Here is a 27,500-nt window from a genome sequence, read left to right on the forward strand (position 1 = left end):
GGTTTGCATAGTTTTTAGTGTTTTTTTTTTTTTTTGTAATTAGAATCCCGCATGCAAGCTTGAGTGAATTAAAGTTAAAAAGAGAAGTAGGAAAACTGGTTCACAAATAGAGTGGTAGGTAAAACAAATAGATATGTATGGTGATATATAACTGAAATGTTTACAAATAGAATAATAGATGTTTGGAGTATATCTGATAAGGAAAACAAAACTGTTCACAAATAGTGATTCATGACAGGAGTAGACATCGTAATTATCATTGTTTTCTGCCGAGTCGGTAGGGAGCGTCAGAAGATCAGATAAATGTACGGATAGGAATGATAAATGGGTACGGTTATGTGTTATACAGGGACTGCCACATGGAGACCTTTTTGGGTTCATGCAACTTGCCATATGTTCTTGTGTTCTGTACGCAACAAACACTCGAAAGAAAACTTGCCAACGCTTGCTGTTGCCTTTTGTAAAACATGTTAATAAAGAAAAAAAAAAAAGAAGAATCACATAAAACTAGTAAAATAATAATAATAATAATAATAATAATAATAATAATAATAATAATAATAATAATAGATAAATAATCGCTATAAATATAATTATGTTTTTCTTCTTCATATTATTATTATTATCGTTATTATTACTATCATTATTATTATTATTGTTAGTAGTAGTAGCAGTAGTAGTAGTAGTAGTAGTAGTAGTAGTAGTAGTAGTAGTAACAGTAGTAGTAGTAGTAGTAGTAGTAGTAAGTAGTAGTAGTAGTAGTAGTAGTAGTAATAGTACTGGTATATTATTATTATTATTATTATCATTATTACTATGAAAAGAAAAAAAGGAAAAGAAGAAAACAATAAAAACGAAAGAAAAAAAGAAAAATACCAAATGAAAAAAAATGAAACAGGAAGAAGAAAACATAATGATAAATAACGTAAAAGAAAGAAGAAAATAAAAATGAAAAGAAGAAAAAAAATCAGGAAGAGGACAAAAGGATGAAAGCACACACGGTTGCAATTATTCTGAGGTGAGCTTCAGGTGAGTTATGTCTGTGCGGAAGTGAACTCTTGAGGTGCTGTAATTGGTGTCCGTTAGTGGCTGATTGTGCCTGCCTCTGCCCCTCCTGCCTCCTCCCCCTGGTGACTGCCTTACTGGTGAATGCTGGTCTTCAATCTTTTGTCAGGTTACTTAATGAATTTTCTTTGGCTTTCGTTTTCTTTTTTTTTATGGTTTTCGTTTTCTTTTGTGTTGGTTACCGTTATTAGTTCTGTCTCGTTTTCTTTTTTCTGTCTTTTTTTTCCGTGCTTTTCTTTTTTTTTATGCTGCTTTTCGTCTTTCCTTCGCTTATATATATTTTTTTTTCGTTCTTTTCCGTTTTTTTTTTTTCCTGTCTGTCTCTGTCTGTGTGAATTTTTACCTGTGTTTTTTGTCATTTTTTTTCGTCTGTTTTTTTCTCTGTATTTTTAGTTTCTTTTTTTTTTGTCGTCTATTTTTTTCTACCTTTTCTTTAATAGTCTGTCGTCAGTATCGCTCTCGACCTTTTCTTACTCCTCCTCCTCTTTGCCCTATAAAGAAAATAGGAAGCACTTTACTTATTGATAAAATGGTCGAAGCAGGTTCCTCTTTATACATTGCAATTATTCTTTTATATTGAGTATTTTTTTTTTCTTTCCCAGTGTGCGATCATTATTTCTTGATAAGCGTAAATTATACATTGATTTATGTTTACTCTCTCTCTCTCTCTCTCTCAGTAGCTACATTGACCGGCCACTGACCTGTAGTTTGCCACCCGTCCACTTCTTCCTCTCTCTCTCTCTCTCCACCTCTCCCTCTCCACCTCTCCCTCCACCTCTCTTACTCTCCCTCTCTCTCTCTGTCCCCTCCACCAATCGAGCTGTTATGTGTTATTATTAGATGACAAGTATGCGGAAGAGTATATTTGTCCCTCCCTTGCACCCTTTTCTCCTTGCCTCGTTCATCATCTTTTTTTTCTTTTCATTCGCTTCCTTTCTTTTCCTCGCTTCTTCCTTTCTCGTCTCTTCACTTTCCTTTTTTTTTGCCCTATTTCCCTTTCGTGTTTCAGCTTCCTACTTTCTTCTCTTTTCTTCTCTTCTCTTTTGTTTTCTTTTCTTCTCTTTTCTTCTCTTCTCCTCCCTTCGTCCTTTCTTCTCCTCCTCTTCGTCTCTTTATTCTCTCCACTCCCTCTCTTCTCTTCTTTCCGTTCGTGTATCATCTCCATTTCCTCTTTCTTTATTTTTTCTCCACTCATCCCTCTCTTTCTATTCCATCTCTCCTTTCATTCCCACTCCTCTATGTTCTCATCCTCCTTCCCTTCCTTTCCTTCCCTCTTTCCTTTATTTATTTTCTGCATTTCCCCTCTATACTCTCAGCTATTTCGTCTTTTCTCTTCACTCCTTTTTTCTCTACTTTCCTTTCCTTCCTTCTCTCCACCTTTACCATCTCCCTCTCGTCTCTTTCTCCTTCCTTCACACCCTTGAATCAATTAATGGCTGTTAGCGAGAGTTTGGACACTTCAGAATATTTTCAGTGTAGTATTTATCTATTAATGTATCAATGTATTCTTCTATTCATGTATTCGATATTTTAATCATGTTCCTAGTTTATTATTGATTTACTTGTTGCGTTTGTGTTATGGTGTATGTAGTTTTTTCATGGCTTTATTCATTCATTCGTTTTGTTTAATGCACTTATTGAGCTTGTTAGGGAGGTACTCATGTATTTAAGTATCTGTTACGTTTTTGTTCATTGTAATTTCTTATTTGTGTTTCTCTCTCTCTCTCTCTCTCTCTCTCTCTCTCTCTCTCTCTCTCTCTCTCTCTCTCTCTCTCTCTCTCTCTCTCTCTCTCTCTCTCTCTCTCTCTCTCTCTCTCTCTCTCTCTCTCTCTCTCTCTCATTTTTTCCTGTTGATTCGCCTTTCGTGTTAGTGGAATAAGTTTTTTTTTCTGTTGTTACCTTTTTTTTTTTTTTAATGCATTAAAGTATACCCAAGTAATCTAAGAATATACATACCGAGGCGCCAAATTAGTTCAGTTGTGGCTGTAATAGTCCTTATGTCTCTGTGGTGTAGAAGAAAACGTAGCATTTCCATGTAATATGGTAGACTCCACCATTTTGCTTACCATTCTGTATCTACGTAACTTACGAGTACATCTATGACTGGAATTTGAAGATACGAAGACTACGGGATGAAGCAGAAGCACGTAACCTCTCAGTACATGTAGACAGAGTTCTCTCATTGTATGTAGACAGAGAAATTAGTATGGAAAAATACAAATCAAACTTTGCTTAATCTTTATTATTATACTTAGAAGCACCATCCAGAACAAACCTTATGATACGAGGCCTGAGAAACTATCCATCAACAGAACTCAAGACTCCTCGCGTACTAATCGGCATCGTAAAGGCAAATGAGCTCTTCCTTAAGTAATAACTCTCTGGGGAGCTGGAGGAGAGCACTTGTCACCCACTCACGTCCATGGCCCGTATTCTGAAACGCTTTGCTCTCTCACCACGTCTATTGTCAAAGGCCACAGAGGTAATCAGTCGGGTTCTCAAGAGAGTTTCTCCTGTTAGTAATGTAGAAATGTTGTTCATCTCTCACTAGAACCATAAAAAAACACCCTTAAAAACCCGTGTCACTTCACCTATAGCCTTTTGAATGTAGTGGTGTGGTGCGAAAGTTTCAGAATCCAGAACTATGATACATACCACTCCACGCACTGCACGCTGAGTCGATCATCCTGCTGGAGTGCTGAAGGGTGAAGAGAGGTGTCGCTGTGTATTCGGTAGCTCGTTCGTCAAGGAATGGGACAATAGACATAAAGAGACTTGGTCGTCGACAGATTCTAGTCTCAGGGATGTTCCGCTCGGCAACTTTGTGTGAAAATGTGACAAAACCTTTCTGGGGATTCCTTGCCACTCTGTCTCTTGTTTAGGGAAGCGAGGCCGTAAGATTCTTGTTTTTATTCTGTAGTATAGTCATTTTTTTTTTATTGTGTTTGGCTTCTGCGGAAAAAAAAATATATATCCACCGACAAAACTTTCCTGAAGATTCCTTGCCTGTCTGCTTTTTGTTTAGGGGAAGAAAAGCCGTAAGGTTCTTGTTTTCTTCTATAGTGTAAAGGTCTTTTTTTTTTTTTTGTAGTTCTGTTTAGTTTCTCTGCGGAAAATGTTACCCAAGATGAAGCCTTTCTAGGGATTCCTTACACATCTACCTTTTGTTTAGGGAAAGTGAAGCCGTAAGATTTATGTTACTTCTGTACTGTAAGGTATGTTTTTTGTGATTCTGTTTAGCTTCTCCGTGGAAAATATTGCTCACCGCATCAACTTTTGCGTTTCTGATTTGAAAGGTTGAGTTTTTTTGTTTATGATTCTTCAGTGTTTCTTTGGCACATGAGAGAACGCCACCAGCAGACCACCACACCGGCACTCTTGTTTTGCATCGCCTTTTTATCGAGTGAAAGTTGAGTAAACCGACGAGTTGAAAGCGCCTTATTTTTTGCTGCGGACGTTGGCCAGGCGTGCTTGACTGGGGAGTACCGCGTCGTGGCATTACATACGTGAACTGTTAGGGTTTGCAATCCTCGCGTGGTCCTGCGCGGGGAGTCGTCCAGATCTATGGTACTGCCTCCGTGACCCAGAAACGAAAATCCAGCAATCTTCTGTTGAAACACACTTGGCAAAGCACCTTTTAGAACCTCCTGAAAGTCTTCCGTCTTCTGTACCTGGGAACGTACACGTCGTACTTGGTCTCGTAGCGGGAGTAGTCCGGGGAGGGCAGGTCGTTGTGGTAGGGCAGGCCAGGCACGCGTACAGGCAGGAAACCCAGGAAGTTAAACACGCTGAGAGGCACCGCGATGGACCTGATCTTGTATTTAAGAGTGTATCGTTTCTGCCGCTTGTGTGCCTGCGTGGAGTCCGAGTGGCGGGGCGTGGCGGCGGGATGCAGCTTCCTCTGTTGTGACGGACTCCACAGCATAGGATTCATTGCTCCTTCTTCCTCTGTGAGACCAGAAGACATGAGGTGCGGTAGGGTCGCTTCACTGGGAGCATGAGGAACGCTTGGGCTAACCGGCACAGGAACATCCCCTTCAGCGCCTCCTTCACTAATCTCCTCAGAAACACCAAGATCCTTCACGCTGTTCCCGAGAAGCTCCGGGTTGAGTGTCTCTGCCAGGATGTAGTGAGGCTCGCCGCGCCCTTGAGCCAGGAGCAGCGGTAGTGGCGTTGGCTGTGGGTGAAGTGTGTCCTCTGCCGTGGCCGCGATCACTGCCAGACACGCCCACGCCGCCACCAGCAGTATGGACATCTCGCCTGCAGGAAAGAGAAAGAGAGAGTGTGAGGGGAGTTAGCGTCAAAGTAGAATGCTTTATTACAGTCTTCCTAGTGAGATATTTGCCAGACCACCTCACAGAAAAAAGCATTACCACGGGAGAAAGGCGTCACGGGAACTTACACACGAGGGAAAGAAAAAAATTGTATTGTGAGTGGCAGGAAAATAGCGCACATCTAGTATTACTCAACGGGAATGCTGATCCACTCACGACCCGCCGGTGCAGGAAATGTCTGGGGGAATGTAGACCTATTATGTGGCGGAGACGAGGCGAGGGAGGTGGAACAGAAAGTCGCCTCAGGTTGTATGTATGTAAACAAATGTGTTGGTTCCGGGACAAGCCAGCTTCTTAGAAAGTGTGTGTGTGTGTGTGTGCGTATCTGTCTGTGTGTGTGTGTGTGTGTGTGTGTGTGTGTGTGTGTGAACGATCGTGTATGTTTTAGCGTTCTGCTGACTGAATTGGGAGAAAGAGGGTGCAAGAATTCCGGAAATCACACAGACAAGATAAAAAAAATTTTCCCTCAAGTGCCTCAGATCAAATTTAAGCAGTAAACGCCAATATTACATTCGCTTAGGAGAGAGAGAGAGAGAGAGAGAGAGAGAGAGAGAGAGAGAGAGAGAGAGAGAGAGAGAGAGAGAGAGAGAGAGAGAGAGAAAGGAAAAGTGAGACGTTTATCTTCGCATTAAGTTATTTTTACATCACACACTCCACACTAAGCCACAATAAACCACACCAGACCACCTCCAATCAAATCTCAAGCCACTCACTACACCACAAGTACGCCTACACACCACCACATCACATTTCATCGCAGCTTCTCTCACACACCTGTGCTCGCCCACCGCCAGGCCACGCCTAGCCGAACCAGACGAAAAATCCAGTCTTACCAGTAATTAAAAGAGGGTAGGCTGAGGATTGGAGGAGGATGAGGAAGAGGAGGAGGGGGTAGGGTAGAGAGGGTCAATGACTGAATGAGAAGAGGCCTCCTCCTTCCATTACGTAAAATACAAGTCGGATCTGTTGGTATCTAATGGTCCATCTTTATTGGCTGCTGTTTTTGGGTGCTGCCTATACTGCTGCCGTTAAATTTACTATGACTAGTACTACTACTACTACTGCTGCTTTACTACTTCTACTACTACTGCTCCTATTACTACTACTACTACTGCTGTTGCTACTGCTACGATTACCATTACTACTACTAAAGAAGAAGAAAAGAACAATTTAATATCTCTGCTAATGTTACTTTAATAGCACCAATTAACTACTGACGAGAATTCAACACCATTGTCCGTTTGCTAAGTGCTTAATAGTTAGCACCGAGGCAAATAGAGCAGGGCAGAGCAGGATAGGCAAGGCAGTAAGTGATCTTGGTAGTTCCTGGAGTGAGACGACCACTACTCAAGCCGTGAATTGTGAATTCAAATAAGTTTTTCTTTAATTGTTATATAGCAATGAAGTGTTTAGTTTAGTTTAGTTTAATAGTTTTCTTTTTTGTGTGTGTAACAATGAAATGTTAGTCAACAAAGCATTTTTTTTCATCATGTGATGCGTTGGTGTTCCCTATAAGGAAGGTGTGGCGCTGGAGATGACTGAGCTGTACTGGAGACCGGCTCCCTCCTCCTCCTCCTCCTCGTCTTTCTCCACGCATGGTCACGTAAGAGGCGAGGGCCGCGGGCTGTTGTGGTCTGCTTCGCTTCCTGCAGATATTTTCGCGTCCACCTCCTTTCCCCGCACTCCGCCGAGCATATGATCACGAGCAGCGCCTTCGTCACTGTCAAATCTTGCATCTTCTCTCGCTTTTCCCACTGAGCATACAATTTACTTTCTGCTCCAGCTGCTGCGTGATGAATGGTTTCTTGGTGTACTTTTGCTTTACCTTCTGTCATTCTTCCGCCGTGATTGTGTAAGAAGTTAAAAAAAGAAAGAAAATTAAAACTTTCCTTTGTGGTGATGGTCTTGTTTACGTTTGAAAAGTATAACCTGAGTATTTTCCGTGAAATGACCGTTCTCTTTTATTTTCGTCTACAGTGACGGTCCTCTTGTGTATCTTCAAAGAGTAAAAGTTCATTCTTTCGTCATTAGTGATAGTTTTCTCCTGTGTGTGTTTGAAAAGTAAATACCGAATATTTTCTGAATAGTGACGGTCATCTCATGTTTCTCGTGTTTCAAAAGTAAATACCGAATCTTTCCTCAATATTGACAGTCTTCTTTTGTGTATAACATATTTGAAGAGTAATATATTGGTCGTTTGGAAAAGTAAAAAACAAAACTCCCCAATTCTGTAACCGTTCCTCTTGTAGTATATATATATATATATATATATATATATATATATATATATATATATATATATATATATATATATATATATATATATATATAAAAGGCTAAAAAAACGTATCTTTATCGCTATGTTATGTGCAATGATTGTTCTCTTGTGAATACTTAAAGAATAAAAACTTAATATCCCCAGCACAGTGACCGCCCTTTTGCATTTCTTTGACTGAATCTCTCCAGCGCAGTGACCGTCATTCTATACATTAATAATCCTGGTCTCCTTCACCGTAACTTGTGTTGTGTTGCTTCGCCAGCTCAGGAAGCCTCGTGGTGGCAGAGGGCGGGGCAGGTTTGGGCGGGGATTAGCAAGGGCCAGCAGGTCATTGCCTCTTGGAACTCCAGCCATACAACGGGAAAGCCCAACCAACCCTCTCCTACCCTACCTCTCCCTCCCTCACCCCCCCACACTCTAGCGCCATCTCTCCATTCTTCCCTTCCCGCAGTCTAGTCCCACCGCCTCATTCCTCCCCCCTCCACACTCTAGTCCTACTCTCCTACCTCCCCCAGCAGTCTAGCCCCACAGGCCTCATCCCTCTCCGTAGTCTAACACTTTCCCCGCCTGTAAAGCGTCGGGTTACAGGGTGGACTCCCCGGCTCGCGAAAAGGCAGAGGTTCCTTTACAGCGAGTCAGGCGTGCTAAAAAGATTAATGTCTCCATGTGTGTGACCTTTGTATGACCCTGCAATGTATTGGTTTCTTTTATATTCCCTTGTTTCTTTTTTACATAGTATTCTGATTCGCTCCACCGTGTACTAGTTCCCTTTATATTTCTCTATTTCTTTATTATATACTATTCTGATTCGCTCCGTCTTGTCTCTTTGTGATAGAGGCTGGTGAGTAGAGACGAGATCTGTTCTGATAAGGGAGTTTGTGGTTTAAGGCGCTTTTTTTCAGCATATCTGTTGTTGAGGTGTAAAATTACCAGTCACTTCCTCTCTTCGTCTTCTTTGGAATGGGCAGGTTTCAGCAACACTTCAATGTAATCTTCAGGAATTCAGGAACTCAGTAAAGATAAGCTGTGACTCCTTTCAATTTCTTTATGACGGTTTTAGCACCATTTTCCCTTTCCTTTAATCTTTTGGTTGCCTGGAATGCCTGCCACCACCACCACCACCACCACCACCACTATTACTGTCACCCGTACCACTTTACATACTATTACTACTGCTACAATCGAAAAACAGCATTCTCCTATGGCGATTTTATGAGTATCCCCATTTATTTTATTTATTTATTTCATTTTTTTTATAAATGCATATTACCTTTTTAATGTTTTCCGCATGTTTGATCACCAAAATCGGCCACATTTCTCTTCCACCAATTTCCTGAGCGCGCTGGAGGACGTGACTAGAGACATGGCTGGGGGACATGGCTGGGAGGACGTGGGGCAGTTCCTACACTATCCTTTGTTGGGTGTGTAAAGGCACCTCATTTTGCGAAATCATTGCAGCGCGCCGTCGTCATCCTCACGTCATTAATCACGTCAGTTTATTCCTTCCCCCTCCATTTCATCCCTTCACCCTCCTCTCGTGTCCCTCCTGTCCATATCTCCTTAATCATGAGGGTGCGTTAGGGTACAGTAGGCAGGTGTGTAGATTGGACGCAGAGGGCAGGTAAGGTGGATGGATGTTTGGTGAATTTAGGACGCCTGTTTGGTTAGAAGAGTGTAAGAATTTTTGTGGTGCATTTGGAATCTGTCAGTGTTTAGGTAGGCGAACGGGGATAAACATACTTGGTTGGTGTGGAACAGAAGAGTTAAACAGTTCTCTGGTGGGAATAGGACCTGTCTATTACTTAATGGTTAGTGAGACAGACAAGGGAGAGTGGTAAGCTTTTATATTGAAAGGTTAGGATCTGTCAGTAGTTAACTAGACAGAGGAGGTAGACATTTGTGTGGTGGAAATAGGACCTGTCAATGTTTAGTTAGACGAGGTAGACAGTTTTGTGAAAGAGTTATGATCTGTCAGTATTATGTTAAGACAGAAGAGGTATAGACAGTAGTGTGGTTATTTAAGAACCTAGTGTTTAGATAGACGGAGATAGACAGTGTAGTGAAGTAAATCTTAAACCTGTCAATATTTATATAGACGAGACAGCCAGATGTGTGAAGTTGATGTTTAACAGAAGGACAGGGAAGAGGGAGGCACGGTGGCTGTGTAATGTATGTTGTATGTTGTATAATATAATTATATTCTTTCCTCCACCTTTCTCAGCCTTCTATTAATTGGCATTACGTAAATGACAATTAACACTCACCTCAGTCTTCCATTCACAAGCGTTCTATAATTAACAGTCGCGGTGTTTGGAGGTCACTGTGCCTTCTCTTATCAGCGTCGTGTATGTTCCCTTCCCATTGATACAGTGCTTCCATCATGCTAAATACTCTCCCCCTTTGTTTTTTTTTTTTTTTTTTTATATCAGTGTGTCAAGTGTTTTAAAAATGAGAGAGAGAGAGAGAGAGAGAGAGAGAGAGAGAGAGAGAGAGAGGAGAGAGAGAGAGAGGAGAGAGAGAGAGAGAGAGAGAGAGAGCAACCAATCACCCATACATTATCAAGTAACCTCACAAACACAGACACCACCACCTCAAAATCTCGTTCTCTCATCTCATCAGTATCACCTAACCACCACTTCCTCCTCCTCCTTCAGTAGCACCGCCTCCTCTCGCTACTCTGCCTCCAATAAGCCTTATCCAGCCTTTCCCTCTGCTCCTCAAAGTACCATAACACGACCTTTTACTTTCTAATGCTCTGTGCCCTGCTGTACCACCACCACCACCACCACCACCACTACCACTACAATTACCACCACAACCTTCTCTGACTCCTCATCTTTCTTCTCTAATAACCAGCCCACCTGTTCCCACCTGGTACTCTAGCTCTCCCCCTCTTACGACATGTCAGTCTGTCAATGATGTGCCCTTTCCTCTTTCCCTTTCTCTTTCTCTTCCTCTGACTCACAAGTGTTATGCTGTTGGTGGTCTGTGGTTGGGCAAAGTTCGTGGCTCTCTCTCTCTCTCTCTCTCTTTCTCCTCGTTTTCTATGTAGTGTTATTGTCTTTCTCTCTCTCTCTCTCTCTAGATCTTCTGAGTTCATTGTACTTTTCTGTTTCTCAACCTGTACTCCGGAACACGTGGTTATTGAGAGATGGGGTATTGTTCTCTCTCTCTCTCTCTCTCTCTCTCTCTCTCTCTCTCTCTCTCTCTCTCTTTCTCTCTCTCTCTCTCTCTCTCTCTAGATGGGGTGCTTGGGTTTACAAAATTCATATCCTGTCGCTAAAACTAATCGATCTGTCAACTTCATCATCTTTCTTAGCTTCTTAGCCTTGAGAGAGAGAGAGAGAGAGAGAGAGAGAGAGAGAGAGAGAGAGAGAGAGAGAGAGAGAGAGAGAGAGAGAGAGGGAGAGGTGGGAGATTAGAAGCAATAGTAGTAGATATAGATGGAAGAGGAGGAATACAAAGATGATATAGATATGATAACCAAAAAGCAACAGATATTTAGCTGTTTTTGCATGACTTTTTGGGAATTCATTCTAACTAAAGACTTGGGAAATAGGTAGGAGAGGAGGAGGAGGAGGAGGAGGAGGAGGAGGAGGAGGAGGAGGAGGAGGAGGAGAAGGAAGAGGAGGAGTGAACGTGAATGGAAAGGTAGGTGCGCGAGGCTATTAGTCAAGGAGGAGGAAGAAGACTAATACATAGAAGGAGAAGGAGGAGGAGGAGGAGGAGAGAGGAGGAGGAGGAGAAGGAGGAGGAGGAGGAGGAGGAGGAGGAGGAGGAGGAGGAGGAGGAGGAGCAGAAGCAGGGAAGGAGGAGTACCGAATGAGAATGGAAAAGGTGGTCGTGGTGTTTTTAGTCAAAGAGCAGGAGGAGGAGGAGGAGGAAGAAGAAGAGGAGGAGAAGAAGAAGAAGGAAGAGAAGAAGGAGGAGGAGGAGGAGGAGCAGGAGGAGGAGGAGGAAGAGAAAGAAGAGGAGAGAGAATCGTTTCCTGAGGGAGGTGCTGCCTCTTCCCACAGCTGAGTCATGGAGAACACTGTGTAGCGAAAGTTTTGGCGCCTCACTCCTTCCCTTCCTCCGTCACCCCTGATACCTCCACTGCCTTTCTTTATTCTCTCCTTCCTTGTAATCATTAGCACATTCTCCTCATTACACTATCTCGCAGCCTTTTTTCCTCTCCTATATCTGTCCGTGCCTTGATTTAACTTCCATTACATTCTTTAATTCTCCTCCATACTTCTTCTTTTCTATATCCTTTAATTCTTGCATGTCCAGTTTCACTTCATAATCGCACAGCTTCCCTCTTAACTTCTCCTTTATATAATTTGTTTCCATTCTCTCTCCATATCTTTTCATTTGTGTCTGTCCAATTCCCCCATTTCTTTACTGTTCACCTTTCTGCTTTCCTCTCTGTAACCTAACCATGAAGTCTCTTTCCTTTCTCTCCCACAACTTTCATCTTTTTCCGTCAGATCCTTGCAGAAGTGGTCATTTGTACGGGTCGGTGGACACAGCACCTTACTTCCCGACAGTTTTACGAGCGCTCCGTGAACCACCTGCTCCATAACGTGCTTTCTGGCCTCATGATAACGTAGCATTAACCTCAATAAATCAGTGTAGTGTAGTTCTTGAAGGCTCTCGTGTAATTTACGTAGGTTCTCTTTACTTTTATTTAGTCTCATCAACCCTTTCATGACTGTTGCCAGTTTTGTGGTTTTGCATCGTTTTTTTTTTTTTTTCGTCAATGTAGTGCTGGATTCCTTAAAGGTTCGTGTGGCTTTCTCTTATCCTTACTAGTTTTCATTTTTTCTCATTTATTGATTATATTGTGGGTTTATCGTCTTGCATCTTCGCTTTTCCTTGCTTCGTTTCATTTACGTTATGGCTTCTATCAGTATTTCTATCTTATCTCTCCCTTTATCTAATTTGTTCCATATTCGTTTGTATGGTTTTATTGTTTCCATTTCCCTTCCCACTTATTTGGTTCATTTGCTTTATGATGATTTTATTTATTTATTTTTTTTTTCCTTGTTTCATCTTGTCACCCAGAATTTTCGCTCCTTCATGTCAATTTTTCGAGTCACGAGGGAAAAGAGTAGACGAGGAAAAGGAAGAAAAACAATCCATTACGACTCATAAAAACAATACAAAAAAAATGAAAAATAAATAAATAAATAAGATAAATCAATAACAAGGCAAAGAAGTAATGAGATACAAAATTTATGAATATACTGCGGAAAAAAAAAGATCGATATAGTGAAAAGGAAAAGAAAAGAACACCGACAGGAAATCGTACCGGAAAAAACTAGTGTATACCCAAGGGAAATTATGTGTAATTAGAGAGATTAATGGAAAAGAATAAACCAATCAAGGAATGAGGAAACAATACACAAAACAATAGTACAAGAGAAAGGCAATTGATGAGGAAGACAAAAGGGAGGCGTTGGGGTCAAGAGGAGTAACAGTGAGGTTCATGATCCGAGATGACGAAGCGATGGGGGGAAGGAGGCAGGTGGCAGACATGGCAGCAGGTGACAAGCAGGTGACGCCATTGTTACGTGGCAGGTGATGCGTGACGTGTTTCTGTGTGTTCTGTACGGTTGCCTTAATAAGTAATGCCACAAAAATCTGGTTGAACATTTTTTTTTATGTTTCAATAAGACTAATCAAAATAGATAAGAGAAAAATAAAATAGACAAATGAAGTTAAATGAAATTAAATAAATGGAATAAATAAATAAATAAAATAAAATAAAATAAATCGGTAAGAGATAAAGTTGTAAGCAAATTAACATAAATAAGTATATAAACAAATAGATAAATAAAATAACAATAAATGATAAATAAACAAAACTACAATAATAATAATAAAAAAAAAAGGTTGCACATTCAGCCATATCTTATAAAAGAATCAGAAGAATATGAATTTATGTGGATTTATTTTCTGACGTGCCTTGATACGCCTCTCTGTAACACTTCAAGTCGTAGGCAGGAAGAAACACAGAAAACACGCTGGGCAACTGAACCTTTTGAATTTGAATGCTATTAACCCTTTCACTGCGACACGAAACAATTAGCAGTCTTTACAAGCATCTACAAGAAAGTTAGTGATAAAAATAGGATACATTTTGCAATTTTCTCCCAGTTCAAAGATTGGATGTGGCTGTAGAACAAGTAAAGATGTCTCCGAGTGATTGGTAATTAGGGAAAGGTGTACCAAGTGGCGGTCAAAGGGTTAAGACTCGTTTGTAAGTCAGAAAAGCCTCTTTATGGACTTAGAGGAGCTTTTACATTTACTATGCTATATCAGTCACTTTAGATTAGATAGCGTAACTTAGAAACAAACAACCTTGTGAGTGTCGAAATCATTGTTATCAGTATCGTCGTAGTTAGGTTTTGTCTCACCCAATCTTTCTATCTGTGTCTCTCTTTTCTCCCACTGCATATGTATTTTTTATCTCAGTTTGTCTTATCTACGTTACTCATCCGTTTATCTAACTTTACATTTCTCCCACATAAGCTGATTTATCTTATCTATAGACTCCTTTCCATTTGTCTTTCCTTTTTTTCTATCTCCTTTTGTATCTCTTCATATCAGATTATCTACACCTTCCCGTCCTGGCGCTATTCGATCTCATTGTTGCGTTGGCACGTAAGACTTTTAATCATTGTAATCTAATCTTCCCTTGCTCTCTCTCTCTCTCTCTCTCTCTCTCTCTCTCTCTCTCTCTCTCTCTCTCTCTCTCTCTCTCTCTCTCTCTCTCTCTGTCTTCATCCGCCACGCCCTTCATTCTCGGACATAATAACGCCATTACACAGCTTTATTTGTGGCGCAGCGATTTGTATTGCGTCCGATTTCTCTCCCTTGCAACTCCTTCCCTCCCCTCCCTTTACCTCCAGTCCCTCCCTCTATTTATTCTCTCCATCATCGCCTCTTTCCTTTTCCCTCTAAGTTTCACCTCAGTCACTCGTACCATCTTTTTCTCCCAAATATTTTTTTTTATTGCTTGTTCAACTTGTCTGCGTCTCTTGTATTTGGCTAAGAAGGTAATCTAATAGGAAAAGGTGGAAGGGGAAAAAGGAAAAGGAATACAAAGGAATACGGATGAAAAACAGACAGCAACAGCCTTACTGGTCCTAACGAGGCTGTCTGTAAGGAGGAGGAGGAGGGAGGAGGAAAAGAAGAAGAAAAAGAAAAAAAAAAGACATGAGAAAGTGATATACTAATATAATCCCGTTTTCTTCCATGATGCAAGGATGGAGACTAAAAAGTACGTAAATTTTCCTCTGTGTTTTTGTGTAAGTGGTGGTGGTGACACTAGAGGCTTTTTGCAGTACATCACCTGCACACACACTCATCCACCTCCATGCGCCACTTCCAACACACATCCTCTTTTTTTTCTGTCTTTCTTCCATTCTTTCTTCAATCCAAACATCGCCTGCAGCATTCCTCTCCTCTCCAATCCGTCCGTTAGTTTGTTAGTTCCCTTCTAATAGCGACCTTGTAGAGGAACACCAACCATCGTGTCGTAATCGCCCCATTGCCCCCCCCCCCCACACACCGCAATTCCCACACATTCACCACAGCCCCTTAATTCCTCTCCTTCCCGTCACAAGTCACCAGATTTATTACTATTGCCGCTTATTGTCAGCCAGAATCCTTTGTTTACTACGCCGCGCAACCCAATAAAGGAGGACTATTCTGCGTAATGAGGCTGAGAACGCGACTGTTGCGGGCCGGATCTGTCGTTGCCTACCATCAGGAGAGAACTGGAAGGCAAGAAGGTTGTGATGGTTGTGGTGGTTGGGGTGGTGGTGGAGGTGAGGCCGTGTACTGTCATGGGTTTAGATCGTTCATTTAAGGTCGCTCTCTGTGGTTTTAGGTCTTCCCCGATACTTTAACGGTTTGCCGCGGCGTCCGCAATTCGAAGGCGAAGGAGGAGGAGGAGGAGGAGGAGGGAGTGGAGGAGGAGGAGAAGGAGGAGAGTGGAGGAGGAGAAAGGAGGAGATGGAGGAGGGGGAGAAAAGGCATAAGGTTAGTAGAATGTCTCTGTGGGAAAATATGAAGATGAAGATAAGGTAGAAAAAGAGGAATTATAAAAGTATTATAGTAGATGGGGCTATTTTCAGAAAGTTAATGTTGTCTTGATGTTGATTGTGGCTTGTGGTCTTTTTTGACATTTTCTGAATACTCTACTTTTTTTTTCACTGCTCCAGTTACGTGGAAGCAAACTTTTTTATTACTGTCACGGAATGTTACCAGTGTTTGTTTTTTTTTTTTTTTTTTAAGCTGTGTATATTCAGATAATCACTTGAAGGAAACATTTAATCCGTGCATCGTATTGTTAAGCACCCGGTCACTTAACACTTAACCTGAAACACTTAACCTTCAACTCATCAAACTTTGGAGCCTTTGTGCTTGTGAAACTTTAGGAGGCATGTTAAACTGGCTTTTTTCATAATAATTTTTTTGGGTATTTAATTATATTCCTCGGCATTATTGAATAACACTGAAGTTTTATCTCTAATTTGTGCTAAAAAAAAAAGACAGTCTGGGATCACTGGACAAAAACGCTATCTGAGTATAGGACCATAATGCCACACAATCTCCCATAAAGTTGTATAATTGTCCCATATTGTCCCACTTCTCCCAACCGCATCTTCTCTCCCTCACCCATCACCTACTCTCGCCCTCTCTTCTAATCACCCTTTCTCCTCTCTTCCCCTTAACTTCCTCTGCCATTGTCTCACTCTCTCACCCCTTTCCTCTCCTCCCAGCCGTACCTCCTTTCTCGTATTATCCACTCTTCTCTCCTTTCCTCTCTTCATTTCTTTCCTCACCTCCCAAACCCTTCTACTACCGTTCTCTCACTTTCCCTCTCATTCTTCTCCTCACAGTCACTCATCCCTTCCTTCTATAGCCCTCTCTCCTCTCCTCTCTTCAATTCCGTCCTCACATTCTCCCCTTATTCCTTTATTCCTCCCTTCATTCCTCTCCTCTCATAACCAATACCTTGCAGTTTTTCTATCTCTGCTTCCCTAACCTCCCTTCTCTTAACTGTTCTTCCTTTCCTCCCATCAGCCACTCTCCCTTTCTCCCTCCACCAGCCTACCCGCCCTCCATCCCTCACTCACGTACTGGCTTGGCTGGAAACACTACAGAACGTGACCTCTGAGGAAAAGGTTAAACACTCGGCCCATAACACACAGAGAAAGTGGATCACGGAACAGAAGGAGGACCATTCTCTCTCTCTCTCTCTCTCTCTCTCTCTCTCTCTCTCTCTCTCTCTCTCTCTCTCTCTCTCTCTCTCTCTCTCTCTCTCTCTCTCTGTGTGTGTGTGTGTGTGTGTGTGTGTGTGTACGGCGAAGGAATATGAACTCGTGGCATTGATTCCTTCTTCATTCTTTCCTTCTCTTCCCTCCTTTCCTTCTTCTTTCCCCCACTATCCTTTCTTCATACAATTCTAATCTCTCTTTGCCTTCCTCTTTATTCCTCTTATCCCTTTTCAACCTCTCTTTTGCTCTTCTATGTCCCTCCCTCCTCCATCTCTCAACTTTTCAGTTCTCTCAACTTCATTATTCTTCCTTTTTTTAATCTCTCTCCTTCGTCTACACTCCTTCAATCCCCCTCCTTTACTTCTCCACTCCCTTCCCTTTTCTCTTCACCTCTCCCTCCTTCCTTCCGCCTTCCTCTCTTATCTCTCCTTTATCTCTCCCTCCTTCCTTATCCTTCCCTCCTTTCTTTCAGCCTTTCCTTCAGCACCTGTCGGTCACATCTTGAAGGTAAGTGTACGATGTTGGAACTTTGTTTACTTTCTCTCTCTCTCTCTCTCTCTCTCTCTCTCTCTCTCTCTCTCTCTCTCTCTCTCTCTCTCTCTCTCTCTCTAGGCATCCCACTTCCTCCTTAGGGTTATTTGCCGTTGGGAGCTGAGAGAAGGGTGGCTGGTGCTTTTGAAGGACTAATGGAGATGTGAGTGTTGAGGAGATACGATACTCTGTTAGTTTATAGCCAGACATGCATACACATACGCACGCACCACGAAAAGAAAGCTGATTCTCTCTCTCTCTCTCTCTCTCTCTCTCTCTCTCTCTCTCTCTCTCTCTCTCTCTCTCTCTCTCTCTCTCTCTCTCTCTCTCGTCCCCATTCACCTCTTGCCCGGTTTCCCTCTCCAGTCCCCCGCCCCCCTCACCCCCCACCCCCCACCCCCATCCCGTGGCGCGTCACGTGAGGCTGTCGTCGGCACCTGCTGCTGCTGCCACCACCACTTCGGTCGTCAGGTACACACACACACACACACACATACACACACACACACACACGTCCCCTACACGCCCGCCGTCGCCCTTACTCCCAGTGGCTCCCGTCTTGCTGCTCTCTCTCCCTCCCTCACTCTCCTTTTCTTTTTCCCTCCCTGCGCGGTCCGTCATCACCATACGTGGCCCTTACCCCCCTGTCCCGGCTATTCTAATGTTCCTATAGCCGTCCCTACAAATTTAACCCTTTCCTCCCGGTCTGCCGTCGCGCGAGCCGGACAGGGGATCATAAAGAGGGTTATTACTCAGGTAGCGGCGAGGCGTGCGAGTGTGGGAACGTGTGCGCAGGCCTGTGTGCGTGTATGTGTGTGGACTGTGTACGCCTGGGCGGGAATAGAGGCGTGGCCCAGCTGCGGCGGCGGCGCACGTGGTGGTGGCGGTGGCGGCGACTCCCTCCTTAGCGGGTTAAATACGACACAGACTATAGTGATGCGCATTGTGCGAGTATCACTTTTCACTCTTATGTCTTAGCGTGCAGCCGCGGTGGGGTTTACAAGGGAGCGCGGCCACGGCGGGAAGCCCCTGGAGGTTATCATACCGCGGAGGAGAAGCGGCGGCGGTGGATACGAGTATGTGCGCCGCTCTGCTGCTGATGGGAGATATGGGTGGCAGCTTTATTGACGTCACCACCACCACCACCACCACCACCACCACCACTGCCGCCCCCGCTCAGAAGCCTCGCGCCACTCACCACCACCACCACCACGAATCCCCTCCAGCCTTGTCTTGTCACCATACTCGGTCAACAGGCGTGCGTGGACAGGCGCCCGGAATGTTAATTATGGGAACGTGTACAGATGATGAAAGCTTGTGAGAGATGCTTGTCTTTAATGGCCGTAATGACCGCTGTGGTAGCGAGTTGTGGGGAGGCTGTGGTGTGGCTGTGACGGGGCGGTATAGTATAGAAGGGAGGGGAGGAAAAAAAAGTGAGGGAATTAGATAAAAAAAAGATGAAGGGAGCACCGGGAGGTATTACTGAGGGAGCCAGACTTACATTTTTCTCCTCCCAACTTCTCTTTGTAACTAAACATTTATTAGATTTTTCTCTTTTTTTTTTTTATAATTAGTTTATGGAGAAAATTACTCGTCCACCTCCTTCTGCTCTGTGCGTCTTCATAATTATTGTTTGTTTTGTAGTGATGTACAATACCTATAGTCAATAAACTATCTATTTATCCATTTATCTATATATTATCAGTGCATTCTGTCATCTTTCACAATTTTCCGATATTTATTTTCATTCTCTCTCTCTCTCTCTCTCTCTCTCTCTCTCTCTCTCTCTCTCTCTCTCTCTCTCTCTCTCTCTCTCTCTCTCTCTCTCTCTCTCTGTATTTAATAGATTTCTTTCATGTCAAAGTCCTTTTCTTCCCTTCTCTCTCTCTCTCTCTCTCTCTCTCTCTCTCTCTCTCTCTCTCTCTCTCTCTCTCTCTCTCTCTCTCTCTCTCTCTCTCATGGAATTTAGTTTTTGTTATATTTTCAATTAATAAACTCATAATGATCGACTCCCTTTGGCCAGAGCTCTGTAGAATGAAAAGAAAGGGTCAAGACTCATTAATTGGTCTTTTTTTTTTATAAATAATGGATATACCGCTGCTCTTATTTCTATCTTAGACGTACCAAAAGAAAAAATAAAGATCCTGTTTTTATAGAGGAGATAGAATCATAATAGCTTTTTTTTTTTTTATAAATATACTGATGTGTGTATATGGGAGGAGGTGAATCAGTCTTGTGTGTTTATATTATTAAGTTCACCCTTTTTTCCTCTCTGTTCTCCTTCGTTTTCTCGTTATATTTACTGTGACGAAGCTTCTAAGTACGTACAGTCGCCTGAAGTAGAACCTCTGCTCCTCTTGTTTCATACATTCAGTAGCGACGTGTGTCATCTCCTACCTGAACAAAGCTTTTTTTTTTTTCTGTAATGCCTTAAAGCTTCACCCACATAGTATTTTTTTCTTTAATTATTTTTCTTATTTTGCAGGAAGGATGACCATTCAGAGACTTGCTTCATTCGATCCAGAAACAGTAATCGCAGCGTGAAGGACGAGCATATGTCAGTGGGTGTAACTGTCGATCTCGGTACTCTGTTGACACACCAGCTCGCCAAGTATGGAGGGAGAACTTACGTGTAGCCTCTGTGCCTAAAACCGAACCGAGCTCATTAAAAGAAAACTGACCGTGTGTTGTACGAATGTGTTAAGGGTTCAGGCTGGCAGTGCAAGAGTTATGAAGCCTGGATGAGTGTGTTGAAAATTCAGGTCGAAAGTGTGAGCATCGTAAAGCCTGTGGAACTGCTCTGAATATTTCAAGTGTTATAAAACCTGCACTAGTGTATTATGAATTCAGGCTGGTAGTGTGTGAGATTCCTATAAAGCTTGTGAGAGAGAGTGCTGTAAAGATTCACACTGACAGAGGACATAAGTGTTAAAAAGCATGAAATAATGTGCTAAAGATTCAGGTTGACGGTGTGTGTTTGCTTTAAAAGTCTGCAAGAGTTGATAAAGACCACACGTCCTGCTAACACAAACAAGCATGACACCCCAGACCAGTGTCCACGCTAACCCAGGAACACTTGCTCATCATCCCTTTGTGCAGCGACTCAGCGTGGAACAAGTAACGTGAGTGTTCCATTGTGTCGATGTATTGTTTCTTTCACTATTTTAATTCCCTCCTTATGGTGGCGCATGCATGTTGAGATTCCGGGAGCAGTGGCCTATCCCGCTTTTTGTTGTGTTTTGTAGTGTTGTTCCATTTTGTTTCATAGTACTATTTTTCACTTTTATCTATTTATTTACCTATTCTTGTGATGCACGCACGCAGAAATTTCGGTTCTCGTTAATTTTTCTTTTTCTTTTTCTTTTTTTTTCCTTTTCTGTCTCTTCGTTTTCTTATTGACGTATTTACTCCTTACCAGTAATTTATACGTACGTACATTCATATTTCCCATCGTAATTACTTGTTATTATGGTATTACACCAACCTCTCTCTCTCTCTCCTATAAAAGCAACTTACTATATAAATAACTGACCTACTGAATGAAAGTGGTAAATCCATCGTAAATACCTATTATACAATTCTCCCCATTGCTTCAGATCCCATCATAGGACTACCCATCAGTAACTGCGCGCTACTGATAAAAAGTGACATGTGGGATACTACTTCACTCTTCACTATCATTATTACCACTTACATCTACCACTTAACCGTATTACTGCATTTCTTGGATAGCTCAGCGTCTCTATGGCTCTCTGACGAGTCCTATTTGGCTCCCCTTAGCAGTGTTGAGTAGCGGTGTATGAGGTAAATGCTGAGTGGTCCTGAGGTGTTGATTAGCACTGGAGTGTGTAAAAGTGTGCATGAAGTGTGTTGAGTGCTGAAGAGACCCGCTGGAGGAGTTGGAGTTGAAGGAGGAAGAGGAGGAGAAAGGGTAAGAAAAGACAGGACGAGGAGGAGCTAAGAGGAAATGGTACTAAGAGGAGGAGGAGGAGGAGGAGGAGGAGAAGGAGAAAGACGAGGTGAAGAAGGAGAGGGCGGGTGACTGCGAGCAAGAAGTAAAAGGAGGAAGAAGAGAAAAAGTAGGAGATAAGTTAGAAGAAAAGGATTAATATAAAAGAAAAAGGAGATAGAGACGAAGGAGGAAAACTAGAAGAAGACAAATAAGAAGGACGGATGTAAGAAAAGGAGGAGGAGAAGGAGGACGACGGCAACGGAGGAAAAAAAAAAAAAAAAAGACCTACCAATCACCATATAGCCTTCCTTTGTGTTCCTTTGTGCCCTACCAACACTCCTACACCGGCTGCGTCATTCCGTACAGCGGCGTTCCACTGCATGACCACTTCCTCTGTGTCTCCAATTAGCGCCACTTTCACCATGCAGTGTTCTCGCGAGCCCCAGGGCGCTGCGAGGGTGTACTCAAGAGCGTATAGCGTAACATATCCTCTGCTTCCTCTCCTTCCTTTCTTCCTTCACTGCGCTATAATGGTGTCGTTGTTAGGGTGGCAAATATCTCCGTTACTTAATTCCTCTTATCTCTGTTCCGCTTCTGGTGTAATAGCAGGTTACGTTACGTGATTAGAAGGAAAGACTACAATGGAAGTGATATAGGATGATGGAAATGAGTAGAAACGGGGAGGGAAACCTTATATACAGGAATAATGTGCAAAGGTGGAGATTGAATGAAAGGATGAGAGTAAAGAAATGGGCAAAGACACGAAGAAGAGGACGGAAAGAAATGTAACTGATAAGGGGATAGATACAAAAGCAACTGAAACGATGAAAAAATTAAATAAAAATGGTTAGTAATGAAAGATGAAATAGAGGCAGAGTATGTAAAAATAAAGGAAGTGACAAAAACAGAGACGAATGGAAATAAGAGAAAAAGTTGAGAAGTATAGTGAAAAGAGAAGGATAAAATAAATATTTGAAAGGGCCGAGAGAGGACGGAATGAAGGAAAACAAGAGTAGGAAATAGAAAATTAGTGATAAAGAAAAAAAGGAATGAGATGAAGGGAGAATGAAAAGATAAAGAAGAAATTTACCTTAGCGTTCATTATCATCAGGGAAGATTACCTGAGAGAGAGAGAGAGAGAGAGAGAGAGAGAGAGAGAGAGAGAGAGAGAGAGAGAGAGAGAGAGAGAGAGAGAGAGAGAGAGAGAGAGAGAGAGTACACATTTCACCTGACATTTTTTTTGCTTACGGCTATGAAGAGAACGTGAAATGGATATGTTAAGTTTTCTTTCTTGTTTTCTTTCTTTCCTTTCTATCTGCTTTGTTTTATTTGATCTTCCTTAAACAATAACTATATAACGGTACATTGCTAGCTGTTTGGTGTTTATTTATTTATTTATTTATTTATTTATTTATCTATTTATCTGTATATTAATCTATTTATTTTATATTCAGTCCCCATATGATGGCTTTTTTTTGCTGCTCCTTTAAATCAATCAGTCAGTCAGGTGGTTTGCATTTTTTATTGTTTATTCATCTGATTTATTGTGAATTTATGTATTAATTGAATAGTGCGCAAGATTGCATTAACTTTTTCTCGTACTGTTTTGAATTGTATATTCTTTTTGTTGTTGCTTATTTGCTCTGCTTTTGTATTCCCACTAGCCTGCATTGACTAACCAAGTTTACACACACACACACACACACACACACACACACACACACACACACACACACACACGCAGTCACTTTCTCAGGACGGATCAGACATTGTTTGCCCACAGGAAGGTTCAGTGTTGACTCGCTCCCCTCTTTCTCCTCCTTCCCCTCCTCAGTAAGCAAGCCATCCATCTTTCCCTTCTCTCAGTGTTTCCTTTCTCCTTCCTTCCTGTCTGCTGTCTCCCTTTCTTTATTTTGTTCTCTTCTGTTTTTACTTTTGTCATGTTTTTTTTTTCATGGTTGTCTTTTTTTTTGCATTTATGATATGTGCTGTCTGTTTGCTTGTCCGTCTGTCTGTCTGTTTACCTATATGTCTATCTGTCTGTCTTTGTGCCTGTTTGTTTACCTCTCTCTCTCTCTCTCTCTCTCTCTCTCTCTCTCTCTCTCTCTCTCTCTCTCTCTCTCTCTCTCTCTCTCTCAGCTCACATATGGTTCACTGCCTCACTTTCAGATTCTGGCTTCAAATTATCAAATGTAAATTATGTTATTAAACCCACAAAACATTCACTGGAAAATTAACTTAAATGGTGCGTATTGAAAATTATAACCTGCGTGTTACTCTCATGTTAAATTTTCCTCCGCTTTCTAATTGAGATTCTTTTAGAGGAATTATGACTGTAAGGTTAGGTAGCAAAAGAAAATTACACCTGGAACCAAAAAAAAAAAAATAATAATAATAACTGGGATGAGGGAATGAGTGAGTGAGTGAGGGAATGAGAGTGCAGGAGTGAGTGATGGGATGAGGGGATGAGGGAACGAGTGAGTGAGAGAATGAGAGCGTAGGAGTGAGAGTGAGCGAGTGAATGAGTTGAGGGAGGGAGGGAGGGAGGAAATGAGAGTATAGGAGTGAGCGAGTGAGGGAATGTGAATACAGAAATGAGTGACTGTGAGAGAGAGAGAGAGAGAGAGAGAGAGAGAGAGAGAGAGAGAGAGAGAGAGAAAGTCTAGAAATGTGCTCTTTATATTTTTTTCCCCACTTGGAAGGTGATTGTGTAGCTTTGGGTCATCATATCCACCACCACCACCACAACCACCACCAAGGGAAAGCAATGGTGGTGATGGTGGTGGTAGTCGTGTTCGTGGTGGTGCTGGCGGTTGTGGTGGTGTAAAGGAAGAACGAAAGCCAGGGAAAAGAAAGAGGGTGACTGAATGAGAGGAAGAGGAAGAGGATGTGTGAAGTGGGGAAGAGGGGTTGGGGAGAGGAGGTGATATTGGTGTGGTATATTGTGTTTGGGGAGGGGAGTGTTTAATGGTGACCTGGGAAGGGGTTGGTAAGTGGTGGTGGCGGTGGTGGTGGTGGTGGTGGTGGGAGGGATTGTGATACTAGTGGTGGTGGTGGTAGTGGTGGTGATGGTGTTAGAAGTTGAATTTTTTTGCTTTATTTATGTATGTATGTATTTATTTATCTATTTACTTCAAGGGATTCCAGACAGCAGTATATTCTTTCTAGGCTTCCTCAGCTACACTGCACTACAACACAATTTTTTTTCTCTGCATCAAGATGAAGTGGATGAAAACCTCGCTCAAGTGCTATTCCCAAAGAGGAAATAGAAGTAAGAAAACACAGAGAAACATGGAGAGAAACCAAGCTATTTTTGCATCATATGGACAGATGGAGGTCCAGTATAGGATTAAAAAAAAAAAAAAAAAAACCGACATTACTAGTATTAAAGAAACGAAAGAAAATATGATTCACGACTTTACGAACTATTGCTGAAGGGAAAGAATAAAAAATGCTCATTGCTGTAGTGATGTAATGATACGTAATGTGCGTTTAGTGTACATGCAAGCAGTGTGGTGGTGGTGGTGGTGGTGACGATGATAGTAGAACTGGTGGTGATGGTGTTGATGCATGATTAAATTGTGATAGTTACGTGGTTATGGAGGTGGCAATAATGGTGATGGAAGTGGTGGTGATGGTAGTGGTGAATGTGGTGGTGATAATGGTGGTGACAGTGATGGTGGAGGCGGCAGTGTTTATGTCCGGTGAAAGTGATATCAGGAGTGGTGACACAGGGCCCTCTGACCGTCCTGGGAGAGAGGAAGGGAGGGAGGGAGGGAAGGGAGGAAGAGCAGTAAAGGGAAGGGAGAAGAAAGGCAAAAAAAAAAAAAAGCTTGAGGCGAGATTGCCGATCCTTTTAATCTCACTAGAGAGAGAGAGAGAGAGAGAGAGAGAGAGAGAGAGAGAGAGAGAGAGAGAGAGAGAGAGAGAGAGAGAGAGAGGGTGGATATGTTCTTACAGTCATTTGGTTGAAGGGAGTTTTGTCTATTACACATTCTCTTCCCTCTCTTCACGTCTTGTGCATTAAAAAAGAAAAAGTAACAGACACTCCTTTGAAAACTTATTTGTGGTTTGAGACTTTTCCTCTTTCTCTTTTTTCTTTTATATTTCTTTCTTTTTCTTTTTTAACAATAAAGAGAGAGATTATGCAAAAATTTAAGTTACTTTCTTTAATTTAAGTTACGTTTCTTTAAGTTTATTTCCTCTATCACGATAACTCTTTCTCTTCCTCATTTTTTTTTCGAAACCCATGATTGAACAACCCCCTTCCCTGATTTTTGTATTGATGGTCATCCTTCTCCACACACTATGAAAAAGTAACAATGAAAACTTAATATACAAAATAATATCGTAGCGGAAAAGAAAAGAAAGATCGTGACTTCTGGCAATAGTTAATACTTTGCTACTCTGACGTCATTAAATCCTTCTCCTCCTATGGGCGTCTTTTGTTAACTTTGAGACCACTGTAATAAATTATTTGGATGTACATAAGACAAAAAAATAAAAGTGGTTAATTTAATCTTTGCCGTGTTACAGAAGTACATTTTTAAGACACTAGTACAAAAAAAAAGGTCTCATAGAAGTTGTAGGTGATTATGGGAAGGATTGATTAGCATTGAAAGGGTTAATTAACCTTTGCGCTTCATTAAATTCAGTACTAGTAGATGCAATTCTTTTTATTTACTCGTCTTTCTTTGGCTTTTCTTTTTTTTTGCTATCTATTTTTATTAATAAGCTGTAAATTTACAGACTTTTTTTTTTTACTTATCTCTCTCTCTCTCTCTCTCTCTCTCTCTCTCTCTCTCTCTCTCTCTCTCTCTCTCTCTCTCTCTCTCTCTCTCTCTCTCACACACACACACACACACACACACACACACACACACACACACACACACACACACCCTCCCTCCCTCCCTCCCTCCCTCCCTCCCTCTCCTCCCACATTTTTCCCCCCTTTTTACACACACACATTTCCTGGAGGCGAGGGGGAGCAGGGGACCACCTGGCGCTCGCTGACTCTCACGGAAACTGAAACAGGAGGAGTTCGGGGAAAGCAGCAGGTGGGCGGCGTGAAAGTCCTAAACCTGCGCAGCGCAAAAGAGAGATGCAAGGCGGTGTATGCATATAATTTAATAAAAGAAAGGAAAAAAACTGGATATAACAGGAAAATAAATAAAAAAAAGAGGAAGAAATGGGGAAAAATGCTCCTGTTAATGTATAGATGTATGGTAAACGATAAACTAGAGTAGAATATTATAAGAATGGAATTAAAAAAGGGGAGATGTAGTTTTTACCTAAATAATACAACTGAACTAATAAGGAGTATTTGGGATGGCTAGTTCTCGTTCTCTCTCTCTCTCTCTCTCTCTCTCTCTCTCTCTCTCTCTCTCTCTCTCTCTCTCTCTCTCTCTCTCTCTCTCTCCTCTTTCTTTTCTGAGCGACCATCTGTCATAATTTTCCTGTCTTCATTCAGTTCGTCTCTCTCTCTCTTTCCTTCTCCTCTTCAGTCTTTTTATCACAACCACCACCACCATCATCATCATCATCATCATCATCATCATCATCATCATCATCATCATTATCGTGTCTTTTTTTCTCTATTTCCTTTTCATTTATTTATTCATTTTTCCCTCCTTCTCCTCCTCCTTCTATTCCTCGTCGTCATTTCTTCCTATGTAATCTCCCTCCTCCTCCTCCTTCTCCTTCACTTCCTCCTCTTCCTCCTCCTCCTCCTCCTCATCATCATCACTGCAACCACCACCACCACCACCATTACCATCACTGTTCCGTCCTTCGTATTTCTTCCCTATTTTCTCCCTCTTGCCCATCTCTCCCTTCACCATTTCAATATCGTAATAATTTCTACCTTCACCATTCATTTTTATCATCGCCCCATTTCATTATCTGTTCGCGTGCCATCACCATCACCTATTTATATCATCATCACCATCACTACCACTATGTTATTTAAATTTCCCCATCACATTGCTTACTAACTTTACAGATTGCACCTCTTCTCTTTACTCCTCCATCCTCTCTCCTTTCAGCCTCACACGCACCACATTCCT

At 42.0% G+C, this 27,500-nt stretch overlaps 2 protein-coding genes across 9 annotated transcripts in view; one reads left to right on the forward strand and one right to left on the reverse strand.

The window, feature by feature from the left end:
- Window positions 1-27,500, forward strand: part of LOC135114221 (uncharacterized) — a 96,721-nt gene that overhangs the window by 62,044 nt on the left and 7,177 nt on the right. For 6 of the 8 annotated variants that reach the window (XR_010275441.1, XR_010275442.1, XR_010275444.1 and 3 more), the window contains one exon: window positions 19,966-20,602. The gene's annotated coding sequence lies outside the window, so the exon portion shown is untranslated. Of the gene's footprint in view, window positions 1-6,915; window positions 7,155-19,965; window positions 20,603-27,500 lie in introns of those variants that run through there. The other 2 variants (XR_010275446.1, XR_010275447.1) reach the window with 1 other exon arrangement.
- Window positions 3,290-27,500, reverse strand: part of LOC135114220 (uncharacterized) — a 26,796-nt gene continuing 2,585 nt past the window's right edge. The window contains exon 2 of the mRNA XM_064030002.1: window positions 3,290-5,325. Within this exon, the coding sequence (XP_063886072.1) occupies window positions 4,703-5,320 (618 nt within the window). The 5' untranslated portion in view covers window positions 5,321-5,325 and the 3' untranslated portion in view covers window positions 3,290-4,702. The remainder of the gene's footprint in view (window positions 5,326-27,500) is intronic.

The sequence above is a fragment of the Scylla paramamosain genome, chromosome 27, assembly GCF_035594125.1.
Source record: "Scylla paramamosain isolate STU-SP2022 chromosome 27, ASM3559412v1, whole genome shotgun sequence".
Taxonomy (NCBI): Eukaryota; Metazoa; Arthropoda; class Malacostraca; order Decapoda; family Portunidae; genus Scylla; species Scylla paramamosain.